The sequence below is a fragment of the Motacilla alba genome, chromosome 2, assembly GCF_015832195.1.
Source record: "Motacilla alba alba isolate MOTALB_02 chromosome 2, Motacilla_alba_V1.0_pri, whole genome shotgun sequence".
In the NCBI taxonomy this organism is placed as follows: Eukaryota; Metazoa; Chordata; class Aves; order Passeriformes; family Motacillidae; genus Motacilla; species Motacilla alba.
In genome coordinates this window covers 29,140,377-29,154,671 of record NC_052017.1, presented here as the reverse complement: position 1 = coordinate 29,154,671, position 14,295 = coordinate 29,140,377, and the positions used below count along the sequence as shown (strand labels likewise).

General features: G+C 41.4%; 1 protein-coding gene across 1 annotated transcript in view; it reads right to left on the bottom strand.

Moving 5' to 3' along the window:
- Positions 1-6,731: 6,731 nt before the first annotated feature.
- The window catches only part of BZW2 (basic leucine zipper and W2 domains 2), a 55,272-nt gene continuing 47,708 nt past the window's right edge, over positions 6,732-14,295 (bottom strand). The window contains exons 11-12 of the mRNA XM_038122641.1: positions 8,817-8,939; positions 6,732-7,188 (exon numbers count right to left, since the gene is read on the bottom strand). Of these exons, the coding sequence (XP_037978569.1) occupies positions 7,160-7,188; positions 8,817-8,939 (152 nt within the window). The 3' untranslated portion in view covers positions 6,732-7,159. The remainder of the gene's footprint in view (positions 7,189-8,816; positions 8,940-14,295) is intronic.

Below are 14,295 nucleotides of genomic sequence, written 5' to 3'. Positions count from 1 at the left end.
CAGGGATCTGGTGTGACTGTAAAAGGGGCAACGCATGGGAGTGTTACATAAGTGCTGTTTAGTGCAAGAAGGGACAATACGTAACCTTGAATGCTGCAGGTATTCTGAATTATCTTTCTATCCTGTTTTTTGCATCCTATACTTCTGTTGGGATTGCTACCCCTCTCTCTCTCTCTCTCTCTCTCTGTGTCTCTGTCTTTGGAGTGTTTGCTGGCATTTCCCCTGACAAGCTGCTGGCCTATTTGGGATCTCTAGGGACTGCATCCCTACAAATCTGGCTGCTGTGATTATTTTAGTGCTCGTTGCACATTTCCCTGCGGAGCAGCGGAACTGTGCCAGATGTGGTTCATGTGCTTTGCTTCCCCTGGGCCCGGCAGGGAAGCTCTGTGCCAGCTGGAGGGACACCAAGAGGGGGCTGAAGCAATGGCTTTGGTGCCTGTCTCAGCCCCTGGGAAAGGCCCCCCACCCCCCTTTTCCTTCCTCCAAGCGAGGGGCTCAGGATGTGTCTCTGCACAGGCTCTTCAGCAGCGTGGGAGGGCAGACAGCTCTGATTGAAGGTCCAGGAGTTTAGCTGAGTGTGACAAAATGCTTTCCCAGTCTTTCTGGAAATCTGGGCCAACCTGTGAGGTTGAGGGAAGGTAAGCAACCACAGTAAGTGAGAGGTGATCTGTCTGGGATCAGAAGACATTTGCATGTTGGATTTATTGAATGATGTGGGGTTTGTGATGGGAGAGAGAAATCAGGACTTTCTCAGCTGGAAACAGCATGAAATACCGTTTGATTAAAAATCAGCATTAATGGGTTCTTCTGGAACAGCTTTACAGGTTCAATTTTCTGGATTCACAAATTTCTTAAAGCAAAATGCAGAAGATACAAAGTCTGTGATAACAAGAAGGAAAAAAAAAAGGTTGTTTCTATTAATCCCAGAATACCATTGACTTGATAAAATCACAGAAAACTGGGGTTTATTTTCAAAAGATGGAAGTAGTATAATCTTCCAGGTCTTCCACTGCTTCCATTTCTTGACACCAGAAAAATTTCTGGTTGTGGAGTAGAGTGTCATCTTCAAGCTCTTTCAGAAGCTGTCTTTGCATTGCTGTTATCCCAAGGGCCTGGATTGCAGGGACTGAAAGGAACAGAGTTGATGTAGGGATGGGCAGCAAGCCTCATGATAAATTCACCTTCTCTATCTATGTCATCAGTGAAAGAGAGACATTCTGTGACAAATTTTTACCTTTTCTTTCACTGACTGTCCTACTTATTCCACAATTTGTAGATTTTCTGCCTTCTCATTTCCCTTTAGAATCTCCTTCAGTGTCACAGGTACCATCTATTTTCTCTTGGGTGATCTTACTGATACAAATCTGACTAAATTTTAAATCAGTTTTTTGCAGTTGGTTTTTATTTTTTCAAGGCTGCTGCTTCTATTTTGGACCTGGGCAAGGAAGTATAGTTGAAAGCTTATTGATTTTTCCCAGCTAGACTAGAGGGTTTAATAACATAGGTCTGGCTAAAAACCTTATTTTCATCATATCCTGGGATACATCAACAATACTGTTTTGTTATTTCATCTAGCATACTTTATGGCTGTCAGTGCTATGCAAATATCCCAGCAATAAGTAGTAATGATATGGAGAGTGCTATGTTAGCCCATTTCATCAGGGAAAAATAAACAGAAAAATCTCAGGCAATTCATGCACTTTGAGAGACTGCAAAACAAATGTATCTTCTTGTTACGAAGTTGCCATGATACAGTCTTTTATTCACTGTGGATTGAATCAATATTTTTTTTATTCTTGTGTGTTCCTAAATCAGCAACATTTGGTGCTCAGGGTGTGTTTCTCCCTGCTGGTGATGTTCCAGAGCAGTTTGCAGTTTCCCTGCAGTCCTGTGGAGTGAAGGGTGCTGAATAGCACTCAAATCTTGTAACACCATCAGTAGAAGAGCTGCGGTGAGTGGAGGACACAGCAAGCAGTTGTTAACATTGAATTCTTATCGGAGACAATTGGGCTGAGGCTCTTGAGTTTCTGGCAGCCACAGGAGGGACAGATCCAGGTACCAAAATGTTACCTGTCAGTCTGCAGCTGTGTCATATTAGCAGCTCCAGCATTGGCCTCTGCCCTCGATACTGTCCAGCAAAGCCTGTCCATGGGTGGGGGACATGTCCTGTATGTGTGCAAAACAGAGCCACGTGTGGGTGCTGCTTGCTGATGGCTGAGACCGACGAGTGCAATTCTGTCCTGCACCCGTGTGGGACAGGCTGTGGCAAAACAAGCACGTCCCCTTCACTCCCCTAATCCGGATCTGCTCTGATGAGCACTAAGGACACTGCTCTCCCAGCATGGCCTCTGGGGCAGCAGGGAGCAGTGCTGAGGTGAGACTCCAACATGCACGGCTCCTACTGAGGTTTTGTAAGCTCAGGACTTCTTTCTCATCAGGGAATGACGTTGGTAAACTGGAAAGGAGCACCTGAAGCCCCTGCTAGTGTGTGGCGTGATGTGAGCTACCAGGCCTCTGTGGGAGGAAACTGAGGCTGTCACCGTGGTGTTAATCAGATTCCTGCCAGGAAAAAATAGCAAGTGAGCTATTTTAGTCATCCAGGACACCAGTGCAGTGGCTCTGTGACATGTACCAAATATAGATTACATGCACAGCCCAGGAGTGATCGAATGCCTGAATCGTGTCTTCTGCAGGTGTTGGCATAACTTCCCCTCCTGGGATTTGTTTTCATTTACATGAAGCTGTAAAAGCCCATGTGGCTGGTAAGGAGCAAGAACTAACTTTTACTTAAAATATCATAGCAAAAACAAAACCAAAAGCCTGGTGGAAAAGTGGAAGAAGTCAACTCTTGGGTTTTTTTTTTCCTTCTTCAAAATCAAAAGAAGTGGCTTTTTTTGGAAAATACATACTTATGTAATTTGTCCTAATTTGGTTCTTAGTAACCAGCATAGCTCAGTGAGAGCTGAATGGTTGCTGCAATTAACCCATGTAATGTTATTTGTGGCTCTTTTTGAGAAAGGACCGGTTTGTCCCAGCCCAAAAGACTTATTGTAGATAATCACCATTTTAAAGTGCAAATGTGATTTTAAAGGTAGTTATTTTTGTCCATGAACATGACAAGGAGCTTAAAAGCCTGAGGCAGTTTACCAGTGCCTCAGTTAAGGGCATTTTTGGGAGCAACAGGTTTTGTTCTCCAAATGCTATTCAGACAAACCTGGCATGACTGATTCCCCACGTGCCCCCCATCTGCAGCCACTCTAGGCTGAACCCACTGGTTCTGGTAGGTCACATTTTGAGGAAGGGGTTCAAAGCAGAAATCAGAGTTCACATTAGTGAACACACTTACATCAGAGAATATAAATGATTGGGCCACCTTTTCTTGCCCCTTGCTTGCCTTGAAGTGCTGGCCTGTCACTGCTGGAGGGCACAAGCTGCCCTGAAATAAAGCTGTGCTGCTCAAATACAGACACGAAGCAGTTTGTTTCTTGCTGTTAATGAAATGCCAAAGCTGCTTGTCAGTGCCCTGACCCGGGCACCACCCCTAGGGAGCTGTGCTGGGAGCAGGAGCCCCACGAAGAACTGCACCAGCCACCCTCAGCCCGAGTGTCACCTGGGTTGGGGAGGAAGGGCCTCCAACACATCAGGGTCCATCAGCCCCTCAGCGCTGCTGGCTCGGTGCAGGGGTGCTTGTTCTGATCAGAGCTCTGCCTCTTAAACTGTGGATAATGGCAGCATTGAGGAAAACAGACTCCCACACCCACCCATTTATGAGGCATTGCTTAATGCTGCCTTGTCACTAAATGGACTGGGGAGGGGGAAAGCTTTTAAAGACTTGAGAAAATGGCTCCATATTGCTTGAAGAGCCACTTTTGTGGAAAAATCTTAACTGTACACACACACAAGACCACCTACATATCCCTCCCTCTCCCAAGTGCGGTCATGGAGAGGACCCTGGGATCTCGTAGGGGTTCTCACCTGGCAGATGCTGGTTTCCCTGGCTGTTAAATGCCTTCCTTGCTCAGCCAGCCTGCAGCTCCCATAGGGATGAGGCTGGGGAGTTTTCCATCACTCCTTTTGGCACGGGTCAGGCTGCTGGATTTGGGATGTGCTGGCCAAGCAGAAAAAGGGAGATGCTGGCACAGCAGGTCATCACTTTCTTGGGGGTAAATCTATCAGCCAAAGCATAGTAAGGGTGAAGCAGGATTGCTGTTGAAATCAATGCAGGGAGATCAGCTCAATGATGGTTTGTGATCTGTGGGATTACTGACTGCAGTGGGCTGGAAACTCCCTTTGCACAGGGCTTGACATAGTTAGAGAAGCCTGCAATGCAATAAGGTAGTTGGAGCAGCAAGAAATGGGAACTTTGTCAGATTCATAACCAGTGCTTTAACCAACCTCACTGTTGCATCATCCCAAGGATGATGTGGTCTCTCTCCTGGAGAGCATTTTTACACCAGAGGAATGTTTTAAAGCAATGTAATTTGCTTTCTTAATTAAAACCTCAGTGAGAGGCCAGAATAGAAGAATCACCTTCAAATTCAGCAATCCCCATTTTAAAGTGCATCCTATTGCAATTTATTGTAAAGTAAAAGATGTACAGTTCTGACATTAGGATTGCAGTTTCAAAATTGAATGCAATGTTATGTGAAGCATATTTTTTATGAAGTATCTTTTTATTTTTACAAGACAACTGATTCCATATTTAAGACATGCATTTGGTGCTGACTGCAGTTTTGATTTCTCTAGCAGAGAAACACTAATTCAAGAGCTGTGTTGAAGAAATGATTGGGAACATTTTTAACTGAAATGTAGACTCTCTGAAGGCTTCAAGGGATGGGCACTTTGCCTGAAGGGAGTCACATCAAAAGCTCTGCCCAGCTTCTAATCTACAGGTTTCCTGAAAAACCTTATCATTACACAGTTTTGTGCTGATATACAGTCTGATGCAAACCAGATCTATTTGTACTTGTGCCCTTACCTAGTTCAGTTACCAGCATATATGTGAAATGCTGGATGAAAAAATACACATGGTAAGTTCCCATCTGATCTCAGAGATTAAGTGGGAAAAATTCCTGAAAACTAGATTGAGAAACTGTTGAGTGCCTAATAATTTTTCTGTGGGAGGGCAAGCTGAGAGGGGCTACATATTAGGCATGATATGAACACAAAGATGTAGGGTTTTGAGCATTGTGTGACTGAAAAGTGAACAACTCCTGTCAGCCCAGTGCAACTCCTCACCATGCTCTAAATCACAAGTCTCAACTTGGCCAGCAGCCCTGTGCTAAAAACACCCATTTCTCTCCAACATTATAGACATTCTCTCCAATGTCTATAAATGGAGCTAGGACAACTGTGTCAGCACTCACAGAATATCTCAACTTGGCAGGGACCTGAAATGACCACCAGGTGCAACTCAGGTGCCTGGCTTGGAGGCACCTGAACTTCGGTGCAGTGGATCCACGCAGCTCTGCTTGCACCTGCCCTGTGCTGGGGGCGCAGTTGCAGCAGGCACCCCAGATCTGCTGCCTTCGGCCCCGCAGTGCCTCTTGCAGCCGATGACTCCTGTCTCCAGCAGATGGCCCAGCCAGCCCGCAGCCAGCCGTGCCTGGCTCTCCCTAGCAGTCTCAATGGAGGGAAACAGGACTGTGATCTCTGCACACTACTTGAGACTGGCACCTTCAAAATCAGCCCAAGTTCAAGATTATACAGAAAAGTGGTTTTATATACACCAAACGGAATATTCATTAGTACCTCAGGAAACAGCAATTTTGAATTTAAGATGTTTTTAGCAATAGTTGCTGCATATCAATGACTCGGTACTACCACGTCACAGCTGCAGAGTTTTGTGCATGTGTTTTCATGCCCAGCAAATTTATTTTCTGTAATAACAAGGACCAAAATGGAAAGCATGCAGCTAATGCATCAGTTCTGCTTTTTAATGTGACTGGATCTGGTCTTCTCAAACTTACTGGAAACATCACCATGACATATTTCCCCTTCCAAAGATCGATACCTGTTAGGAAAATAAATGCTGTACTGGCTGGAAAGCTGGCACTCAACAGCACTTGATTTCCACTTGCTAACTGCTGTTTACAGTAAAGCTAGATACATACTGAGAATCATCTGTGCTTTGTACGAAGTGTTGACTTTCCCTCAGAAAAATCTGTACTATCTGCTAGCTTACTGGTTTCTAATGACAAAATACAACACTTCATTAATTGATTATGCCCTGCCATGCTTTTCCCCTGTAAGAATACAAGCCTGGCTTTTCTAAACCTGATGTAAATAAATTTCAGATTTCACATGTAATGACTTCTAGTCATGCATGTTTTGAAGCTAATTGTTCTAAAATGAGAAAACTTCTCCTCCTAAATTCAGCAATCACCAATAACTGAGTGTAGTTTGAACTGAGCAGAACATATTATTCTATATATCACTTGCATAAACTATACCTGCAAAATTGTGACTCCATATTTTGTTCCTGTATATCTTCTTTGAATTAAGAACAGAATGAATCAATGTTTGCTATGGAATATGGTTGATCTGTCCAAAGTTGTATGTAAGGATGGGAATAAAGATTTGGCAGTGATCCCTATACCAGTTAATTACAGCTGCTGATTTTTTGAGGAAGTATGAAAATGGTCTGTTGGCATTCTTGTGTAGTTTTTACTTCAAGAATCATAAAAACGTGGGCAAGACAGAACTTTACATACACACTAATACCACAAAACTAAGATATAAAAGCCATTTATTCAAAAAAATGTGGTGGTGTCAAATCACATACACAAGCCAATATTGAGCTACAAACACAGACCAAACAGTTCTATAAACAGAAATTGGAGTGTTCATATACCATAGTACCTGAAAAAGACCGTTAATAAAAAGGAGTCCATAAGTATTTCATTTCACTTTTTCTATATGGCTCCTTGCTGAATGTCTTTGCCTAAGTTAGTGTACACTGAGCCAGAGGTAGAGTCCCAAGTAAAGCATCTAATGCCTCAGGGCTCCATTAAAAACCTTTATTCTTCTAAACAAAAGGAAAGTCTAGTCTATAGTTTTCTGTATGACACTGAAGTAAAGCCTCTTTGCTTGAACAGTACGGCATTCCCAAGCGCATTTGGCATTAACCTAGATTGAGACTGTGCTTTGTGGAACCACCTCAGTTCTCCTCCCCTTCAGACTCCGACTCTGGAAGAGAAGAGAGCGAAACACTTCATGTAGGTTGCACAAGGACACTGATGTGAGTAATTATATAGAAAATAACAAGATATCCTTCCAAAACAAAAATGAAAATTTTCACCACACCTAGTATTTCCTAAGAAAGGTTGGCAGATCAAACAGAGAAAACAAGAAAGAAACACACAGCTTCAGGAGATGAAGGTTTACTCTGCTGCCCTCCATGGTGGAGCTCTTCATTTACAGATCTGTCACTAAAATTTTCACCATGTTGCTATGAATGATTCTGGTCCTCATCTACAGAGCCACAATGTGTACTGGAGCTGAGTTTAACAAAGCATTATTTGCTCACTCTTCTAATCTCTATGAGTAGACTGTACTGCTCTCATCCAGGAAGCACCCTTAAAACTATTTGCTTTGCAAATATCAATCAGCATCACCATCCAGCCTATCTAGAAAGGCTACCCTACAGGAGGTAGGAAACATGTACAAATCAATTTTTTAAAATTATTTTTATAGCATAAGATAAAGTTCATTTAGTAATAGAAGCAGAAGAAGTAGAAGTAACCTAGAAGCAGGAATACACATGCTGGTTTTGTAACCTAAAGCTACTTTGCATCATCTTGTATTTCTGTGCTCACCTGACAGGAAAGGGCTCACTGCCAACAAATATTACACCACAGATCAGATTTCTGAGGGCAAACATGGTCTGCGTGTTTTTACAGAAACATTTTGTCTCCGTTTGTACTGGACTTTGTAATTAAGGACATCTGGCAGAGGGGACATGCAGGAAAGGATAAAAATAAAGAGCAGCCGAGGCATACAAGCAGAAAATTTTTTAGAAAAGCTTAATTAGACCAAGCTTGCCCATCCAAAAATCTAAGTGTGAAAGCAGCTGCCATTTTTATACTGCTACCTGAACATGTGAATTGCTCCTAAGTTTTATCAGTTCCTAGTACATATTCCCTCCAAGTTTATAAAGTTAATTACACTAAATGGATGCAAATGAACCCTAATAATTCTATCCGTATCTATTACACATGTATTTATCTTCCCAACTGATGGGGAATTCTTTTTCCATGCAAAAAAAAAAGATAAATTATTCAGTAGAAGTATTTTCCTATCAAGAACATGAGGAAAACCAAGTTAGGGACTAAAGAAACTAGTTCCCCTTCTAAATAACCATTTTAAAGCAGCAAATACAGACCACATAATGTTAACCTGACCATTCAGCTAAAGCCAGTTTCAAGAGCCAAGGTGCAGGGAAGCTCATGCTCTGTGCCATTAAACATGTCAGCAAAAAAGGCACTGAGACAGAAAACTGTTTGGCTGCAGGTGTTAGCACCAAAGTACTTGATGCTGTCATCAGTGCAGAGTTCCTCCCTGCACAAGCTAAAGGAGTTTATCTGTAGGCAAGTGGTACCCAATGAATGAAGGGCTTCACAGGGACACCATAATCACTAAAAAGCAGCAAGTGTTGTTAGGCTTAGGCATGCCTGGAAACAATTGAGATGGTCATGCCTGCTGTTTTGTATTTCGAGTCCTGAATTCTTCATATCTTGGTACAAATAAAATGTGAAAAAAAAATTGTTTTATTGTTTTGCAAAGAGACTGCCACAGTTCTTCAAACGAAACCATACCTTCTTCAGCATTCTGCAGCCACTCCACAAATTTCTTCATCTGGTCAAGAAAAACACTTTTGCCTTTAGCAACATGTGCTTCTTTATACCACTTGAGGATAGCTTCTTCACTCAGAACATCAGCTGAAATACAGATCAGTGTTTGTAAAAAAAAATGTATTTTTTAGAGATTAGCAGATTTTGAACATGAGAGGAGAAAGATTTTTTTAAAGGCAGCATACAGCTAATACGATTGCAGTGAAACAAGCTTTCCATGATCTATATTAGGCTACAAATACAGAATATTTGATGCAAATAACGGGTTCCAGATGCAATAAAACGTGTACTGTATTAGGCTTAAAATAAAGTATCAAATATTGTGCTTCTGTCAAGAAAAGTTCTTCATTCATCTGTTTTAAATATACCACATAAGATTGCTGGATAAAAGAAATATAACAATCAGCCTGCACATCTTGAAAGTTACTACAATAAGAATTACCATGCTTTTTCTTGCTGTTGTATCACAGAACTGTGCATGGTTCTAGAAGTTTGAAGTGACAGATACCTCCTGACTGAACACTTAAGAGACAGACAGTAGGGATTTTTTGCAATCATTTTCCCCTAAAGGTCTTATATTGTTTTTAGCTAATAAATTTTAAGGTTACTATTCAGACCACCCATTTTAAGGGATTGGCTTGGAGGGACAGCACAGCTGACACTTTTATGTCAATAATCAGGAACAAAAAATAGCTGTCAGTGAGGACATGTGAGGCTGAGTACAATTCAGAATAAAGAAATACTAATAAATAGCAAGGACACTTATTGTTACCAACATTTGCAAATTTAGGTCTAGCAACAGAACTCTAGCCCCAGGACAAAGCTCCTGTGATCCAGCCAAGCCAAGTATCTCAGTAATTGATGGCTGTAAAGGCAAAATCTGGGATCCACAATGGCATTTTGGCAGTTATGTAATACAAGAGGCAAGAACAAACAACATCAACAATAACAACAACAAAATCAAACTGTATTTGTCCTATAAAAAGACTAAAGACAGCTTTCTACACCTCATTAAAATTTCCATTCTTTTTGTCTTTGAACAAACTACCCTCCCTGCTCAAAATCAACACATTTATGTACTTCACTGCTTCCCTGAGCTTCTTGGTGCTGTCCCACCCATTGGGTATTTGCTTGCCAAGGCACCAACCCTGACCATCACCTTCTGCTTCAGCTTAAAGTTAGAGCAGATGTGGCAGGGAAGGGAAGAAGACAAACTGAAATAAATGACACTAAAACCCCAAAGCATCTGATCAAATGAGACAGAGGAGACACATTTCACATATGCTGTTGAATAATAAACAGATGGAAGCAACCAGGGATACGTTTGAACTTAATCAAAACTATTCCAAGACATTCAACAGTAACTGAATATGAAATCTCCTTGAAAATTAGGAATTTAGTAAGTGTGTGTAACTGGAAATTATCTTGTCTCTCAGGCACTTTTCCAAAATAAAACCTCTTCTGCAGTTTACTGCAGCTGACAGTAATGCTGAGAAAATGCAGGGAAAACGGGCCTGAGCTGGCTCTAGGCTTTTTTCCATACATATAAATTGTGCTTAGTGAACCTACAGGAGGGACAAAAAAATTCCACCATCTTCCTGAAATCACAACCTGCCACAATGAACTTTTTCTCCAATGTTACAGAAACACTGGAGACAAGAAATAGGTTTTGAACATGCTGCATTAACTACTTGCTGGCAGTCCTTAGTAGCAGCTCAAAGGCATTACAGTATTTAATGAATCTGGATTGTAATTTAGCAAACCTGAAAATTTTCACATGGACTCATGAACCTGCAGTTTAATGTAAAAGTGCATGTGAAAAGATTACATTTACCTCAGAGTCCTGAAGTTCACACAACTACATCTGCAAAATTACTCAGGGTTGACACATAGGACAGGCAAAGAAAATCAGGAGAGATTTCAGAAAAAAAAAAAAACCAACAACCAAAAAAACTCAAGTAGAGCAACCCTGTCCTGAACTCACGCTCTGGGGAACTGTGGACATTCACAAGTATGAAGCTGCTTTATACAAGTGCTGAAGCCCGTTGCTTCATGACAGGTGACATTATGATACTGTACAAGGAAGCACCTCCAGGTAGGCACATAGCTCAGTTCAAAAGTAATAGGACTCACGTCTGTTTGTTTTATTTTTTTTATTTGAAGCCCATAAACTCAATGGTTTTGTTGCCAAAGGGGAAAATGCAATTTCTCCCTCCCTTCCCAAAACCTTAATCTGATAAAAGCAGCATGTAATCTCACTGTGTGCCTTAAAGACTAAAACATTCGCAAGTCTGGAAGATGAAAAATCTGCCTGTATTTAACTCCATGGCAATAAACCTCCTACCCTAACAGAGAAGAACAAAATGCCCTGAATTACAAAAAGGACAACTGCAATGTTCCTTTAATTTCTAAGAAATTTTATGTGTAATACATTCATGCCTCTGGTGCTCATAAGGGATGGCATTCTCCCACCTGCACAAAGATGCTCAATTCAACAATCATGCAGGACAGGGTGTAGTTAATCATACCTCTCAGTTGCTTTGAAGCAGTGGGAAGGGAAAATGGAGGAGGAGGAAGGGAAAATGGAAGGAGGAGGAAGGGAATGACTCATTTTGTATATATATAGTTATTCCTCATTAAAGTTGATTATAGATATATTTTAATGGCTGAAGCTGAGCACTGCGGTTTGTGGGTGTGTGCACATCATTTTCACTGCAGTCCCAGGTGATGTCAGCCCCAGAGAGCTGCTTTTCCTGCAGGTGCAGCCAACTGCCACTCAAACCACCCACAACCAGAGCCTCCAGGGACATACTCATGAAAGGGAGAAGCTGCAGAGCAGAGAGACTGAACAGCCCAGTCTCTTTTCTTCAGGGTTAACTGGAAAGCGACTTGAAGTTCAGGTCTCAGCTTTGCACTCAATCACCCGGTTCAAATGAATTCCTGCTTTTAACTCAAACCACATAGCCACGGGCAGTAAAGGGAAAAGCACACCCTGGCAGCTGCCAACACAGTCAATCAATCTGCAAAATTCAACTCTATTGCAGCTAACTCAGCTGGGAGAACAGAGCCTTCAGACAAGGCTTCTTTCAATGCAAGGAATGTCACCCACAGTACAGTTAAGGCCCTTCTGGTTTGTTTTGGGTTTTTCCCAGGAAAATTTTGCATCAAGTACCACAAAAAGTACTTGAATAATGAAGATATTTAAAGATAATTGTGATCCATCAAAAAACAAAACCCCTGTATGAAGTGAAACTTGAAGATTCCTTTCTTCTAAGTGTTCCCTGCAGAGTTTGATAATCTCTGTCAGTCTGCATCATTTGGTTGCTGTATCTCTGTACTGCAAAAGAATATCTCCGAGGTCTAATTATGCCTCAAAGCAGAGTCCTACTTCATATGCACTTGCAATCAGTTATTTCTTCTTGTATTTTGTAAATGCTGTCTTGAATTCTAATGAAAAATTACACAGAGGTTTTGTGTTTGCCATTCAAAGGGTGGAATTCTGATCCTCATGAAAGGAACAATCATTAATTTTAGCAGTGTCAAGATTTCACATTTGAAATTTCAAGAATATACATAAACTAAAAGAAAGGGATCAACAGGTGAATATGATATACAGCATATATGTATAGTAAAAACAGTGCTTATTTTACCAACAGTGGAGGGACACACTGCAACACAGAGTGAACTAACAAACATCTAACAACAACTAACAACATACATCTTACAATGCAAGCAAGGAAGCCAGCAAACTTACTGAGTGCCACTCAGAATTCAGCAATTCTTATTCTGCAACTGGCTTTTAGATCTTGGTCAAAATGCAGCTTCTCATGAACAACTGTACTGGCTTACAGTGGAAACCAGAGAAGCAACATCATAGCTGGGGATCAGTATAGAACTGGACAGCCTATTTTTCTGTATACTGTCTCAGGAACACAAGGGTAGAGTAATAATAATAATAAGTGTTAACAAGCTTTAACCAATGACAGAACTGTTTCTGCAAATTATACCTACAAGCCAGTAAGAAGCTGCTGCTACTTAAAGGAAAATAGGGCTTGGGTTTACCTTGGGGAAAAATGGTTGCTCCTTCTTGTTTAAAGACAGAATAATAAATAAATAAATAAATAAATAAATCAACACCACAGACTTTCAAGATCTTCTAGGTGCTAATCTGTCCCAGCTGCCAACATGTTTAGGTACTTCCAAGTAGTTCACAGGAAAGTAATCCAAGGGCTATTTCATGATGGAAATATGGAAAGCATTGAGATGCAAGATGCTGGACATCCAGATGAGAGTAGTCATAGAACTAAATTAGTCAAAGCGTGACTGGCATTAGGTGCCTATCATCACTGCTGACTATTTTTATGCCCAGGAAGCACTACCTCATAATAAGTAACAAGCAACAAACTGAATGTGGATTCATGCTGGTACAAAGCTGCATTTTTATCTACCCATGCACAGATATTTGGATACCTTTATTTTTCACTAGATGAAGTTCATTAGGGACCCTGAAACCTCTCCAGATCTTGTGCATGTTACACTTAAGAACAACAGAAAGGGGAACAGGGGTGTCTGCTGTTCCCCCACCACTGACACAGCCAGTAACAGCTTTAGAGGGCTTTTTCCTCAGCTATTAGGAAACAGAAGTCTGATACATTGGGAAGTTATTTAAATAGAGTGTATGTCTCTAAAAAGACTCAATGGCTTGTTTTTAGTGGATAGATATGAACTGGGGAGAAGGAGAGGTTGAAATCTACCAGCACTGAAATAAAGAAGAGGCAGGCAGCATAGCACTGCACAAACCACACCATGAGGCAGATCCAGCTTCAGCCTAAAAAGAGCCAGGAAGGGCTAACAGCTGTGCTGCTGCATGACTGCATCAGATGGCAGAGGCAGGTGCTGCAGCTCACCCGCCCCAGGTATTCCACACAGCAGCACAGGCACAGCACATATTGAACAGACCATAAGGTAGCTCCAAACACTCCTCTAGACATCATGTGAATACTAAACAGTATTGAGGCACCTGTAGTGCTGAGGCTGAAGTCTTCTCAGCCCTCCAAACAAGCTTGCCCAAGTAATCTCCTGAGTCAGAACAAGAGCACGTGGAGTGCGGAGTAGATGTGAAGTAGGTTCTTCAAGCATATTAAGTTTAATATACAATTCAGTGATTTATTTTCTTTTTGATTTTAGAATGCTTTGGAATGTCAGGACTGCTCTTTCAGGCTAACGCAGTAATGAATCTACAAAAATTCTGAAAGCAATCCTACACAAGACTATTTCTGGCTTGACCATCAGTTACGCTCTGAGTGCGCGGCAATTACGCCTCTCATTCACCATGTCCAAAGCAAATGTTCTTTTCCAAAGAAAATTGAATCAAGTGACTGCTGCAGCTTGCAAGTTCAAGTTGTTCTATGGTCATTAATAGTATTTACAAATTGTAGAATTT